The sequence below is a fragment of the Microtus ochrogaster genome, unplaced genomic scaffold (genome assembly GCF_000317375.1).
Source record: "Microtus ochrogaster isolate Prairie Vole_2 unplaced genomic scaffold, MicOch1.0 UNK12, whole genome shotgun sequence".
NCBI classification, from domain to species: domain Eukaryota; kingdom Metazoa; phylum Chordata; class Mammalia; order Rodentia; family Cricetidae; genus Microtus; species Microtus ochrogaster.
In genome coordinates, this window is record NW_004949110.1 from 5,752,333 (window position 1) to 5,755,531 (window position 3,199).

At 41.8% G+C, this 3,199-nt stretch overlaps 1 protein-coding gene across 2 annotated transcripts in view; it reads right to left on the bottom strand.

Annotated features, from left to right (window-relative positions):
- The window catches only part of Pls1 (plastin 1), a 98,438-nt gene that overhangs the window by 28,069 nt on the left and 67,170 nt on the right, over positions 1-3,199 (bottom strand). For both annotated transcript variants that reach the window (XM_013353574.2, XM_026789021.1), the window contains one exon: positions 2,818-2,899. In XM_013353574.2, the coding sequence (XP_013209028.1) occupies positions 2,818-2,899 (82 nt within the window). The remainder of the gene's footprint in view (positions 1-2,817; positions 2,900-3,199) is intronic.

Below are 3,199 nucleotides of genomic sequence, written 5' to 3' on the forward strand. Positions count from 1 at the left end.
TTTTTTTTTAAACCTCAGAGCCCACCCCCAGTGACATACTTCTACCAAGGCCATACCTCCTAATCCTTTCCAACAGCTCCACTCCCTGGTGACTGAACATTCATATGTGAGCCTACAGGGGCAATTCTTGCTCCAACCACCACAATTGCACTGATTGCTGTTGTTGTTTTGGGGTTTGTTGTTGTTGTTTATATTTAGTAGCAGATTCAATTTCTTGTAGCTAATTTTGTGTTAATTTTCTTTTTTTCTTTCTGTTTTGAGAGTCTCCTATAGCCCAGGCTCTCCTCAAATTTATTCCGTAGCCAAACATGGCCCCTACTCCTGTTGCTCCTGCTCTACCTACAAGTGCTGGGGTTACACACATGTGTCACCACACTGGGTTTGATTTCCTGTCTTTCAGGTCTTCACGTTTCTAATCTTTTACAATCTTTATTTAAATAATTTTATTTGGTAATAATAAAGAAGCATGATAACTCACTTTTGATCATAAAACTTTCTCATGGTCTATTTCTTTTAAATTAATTTACTTATTTAGCATGTATGTGCATGTGCCCAGGTGCCCTACAACACACGTGTTCAGGTCAGAGGACAACTTGCAGAAGGTGACACTCTCCACCCACCATATGGGCTCTGGAGACTGAATTCAGATTATTAGGCTTGGCAGTAAGAGCCCTCACCTGCTGAGCCAGCTTGCCAGCCCTCACATTCTCTTTTTGCGTATATGTGCAAGTTTATGTGGACATGTGTGTTCATGTGTATGAGGATACATGTGTGTGCACACATATGGAGGCCAAGGAACAACCTCAGGTGTCATTCCTTGGGTGTCATTCACTTTTGTGTTGAAACAGTCTTACACTGGCCTGTAACCAATCAAGAAGTCAGCCATGGAGACTCCAGGATCTGTCTATGTCCACTTCTCTACCACAGGGGTTACAAGCTCATGCCACAAGACTAGCTTGCCTGTCCTGGAACTCGCTCTGTAGACCAGGCTGGCCTTGAACTCACCCATCTGCCTCTGCCTCCAAAGTGACGGGATTAAAGGCCAATATCAACACTGCCCAGGCAAGACTAGCTTTTAAAACTGGATTCTGGACACTGAATTCAGGTTCTCATGTTTTTAAGGCAAATGCTTTACTAATTGAATCATCTCCCAAGCCTTCCCCATCTTTCCCAGATTAGAAGTTTCAGGATGATAAAGAATCTTGAGGCTGGGGATTTAGCTAGGTGACTGAACTCTGGGTTCTGTCCCCAAGTCTGACAAAACCAAAGAGTCTTCTTGTCCATTTCCCTTAGCTTATAATCACCACACAAATGAAGGATCATTGTCATCCTTCATTGTCATGTAGCATGGCATCACAGAAACCCATTGTCATGAGGTGCAAAAACATAGTAGCAAAGTCGCGTCTTCTGAAACAAGTGAACTAGCTTGTTGGGAAGGGATTTCATGGGAAACTAGTAGTACTTGTTTCGTCTGTGTGTAACCTGACAATCCCCAAGCCTGTTACCCTCTTGCCTCACACTCCAGACAGAGCACACCAGCACCACAACAGTAATTCTCTAGAATACACCTTCTTCTCTGGACTCTAAAATCTTAAACAACCAAGACAGATTTAACATCCATGGCAACACTACCCTTTCCCAGAGCTCCTGCTCTTTTCTCATTTTACATCAATACTCTAACGCATACTAAAGGCCTAGACAAACAATTGCGTAGGAAAAAATTGTGTCTCTAAAAACAAAACTATATGATATTTAGCTCCTCAGCTCTATTCTGTAGCTACCGTGAAATACAAAATTTTTTTTTTTTTTTGGTTTTTCGAGACAGGGTTTCTCTGTAGCTTTGGTGCCTGTCCTGGAACTAGCTCTTGCAGACCAGGCTGGCCTTAAACTCCCAGAGATCCGCCTGCCTCTGCCTCCCAAGTGCTGGGATTAAAGGCGTGCGCCACCACCGCCCAGCTACAAAATATTTTATGAATATTAGTTATTATGCTTAGCAGTTATGAAAGAGGAAATTGGCGACTATCAATTCAGACTTTGGTCAAGCCTCTAAAGAACAATTATTAGCAGAGAAATAAACACCTTGTGGAACTAGTAAAACATGACCTAACTGCACAGTGTTCTCTTTTAACCTAAAACTTTTGATTGGATTAGCATGCCACTTGCCTTGTGTGCGATCCTCTGTGTGAAAGAGAAAGAAAGGACTTGGAAGAAGGAGGAAAGGATGGAGGGAGGAAGAGGGAAGGAGGAGGAGGAGGAAAGGGAAAAAGGGGTCTATGAGGAAGGAAGGAAGAAGAAGGAAATGGATGGACACTGGCATCAAATGAATGGTCATCAATAAAGTAACTACTGTAATATAAATCAAATATTATTAACTTTAATAAGGAAGCTTATCCGAATTACATAAAAATTCTATTTTATTGTGAAATAGAGCTGAATTTTTACTTAATAAAAAATAAGGATCCAGGTTAGCCAGACATGGCGGCATACAATTTTACTCCCAGCACTTGGGAGGCAGAGGCAGGTGGATCTCTGTGAGTTCGAGGCCAGCCTGGTCTACAAAGAGAGCTTTACTACAGCCAAGGTTATTATTATACAGAGAAACTCTGTCTTGAGAAAACAAAAAAGAAAAAAAAAGAGAGAGAGCAGAGCTATGGCTCAATTGCCAGAACACTTGTCTTGCAAGCCAAAGGGCCTGGGTTCAATTCACAACACTGAAAATTGTTTTAAAATGTTTTTTTAAATGGCAAATTATTTTTAAATTCCCAGAGCCACCAGATATTTTTAGCCTAGTCACCTATTATCAGCAGGAGTACTCACAGAAACCGTGAATGGAGTGAGCTTCTTCTTATTAATGGCCCTTTCATCAATCGTATCTGGTTCAGATAAGTTGATCATTTTGCTGAGGAGAAAATAGGAATCATTTAGATGAATATTTCTAGAATGTTTTAATTCACTGTGGGCAGTAAGATTAGTTACTTCTGAACAGTGATAATGGTCCATTCTATTTTACTGAACTGCAGTTTAAGTCAGGAGCTACATTTGAAAACCTATGATGAAATCGCCTGGGTCCTGAAGCACACCAGTCCTCTCTACAGCAGCCACCTGCTTTCTGCACCTGTCCTGAAGCACACCTGCCCTCTCTACAGCAGCCACCTGCGCTTTCTGCACCTGTCCTGAAGCACACCTGCCCTCTTTCTAC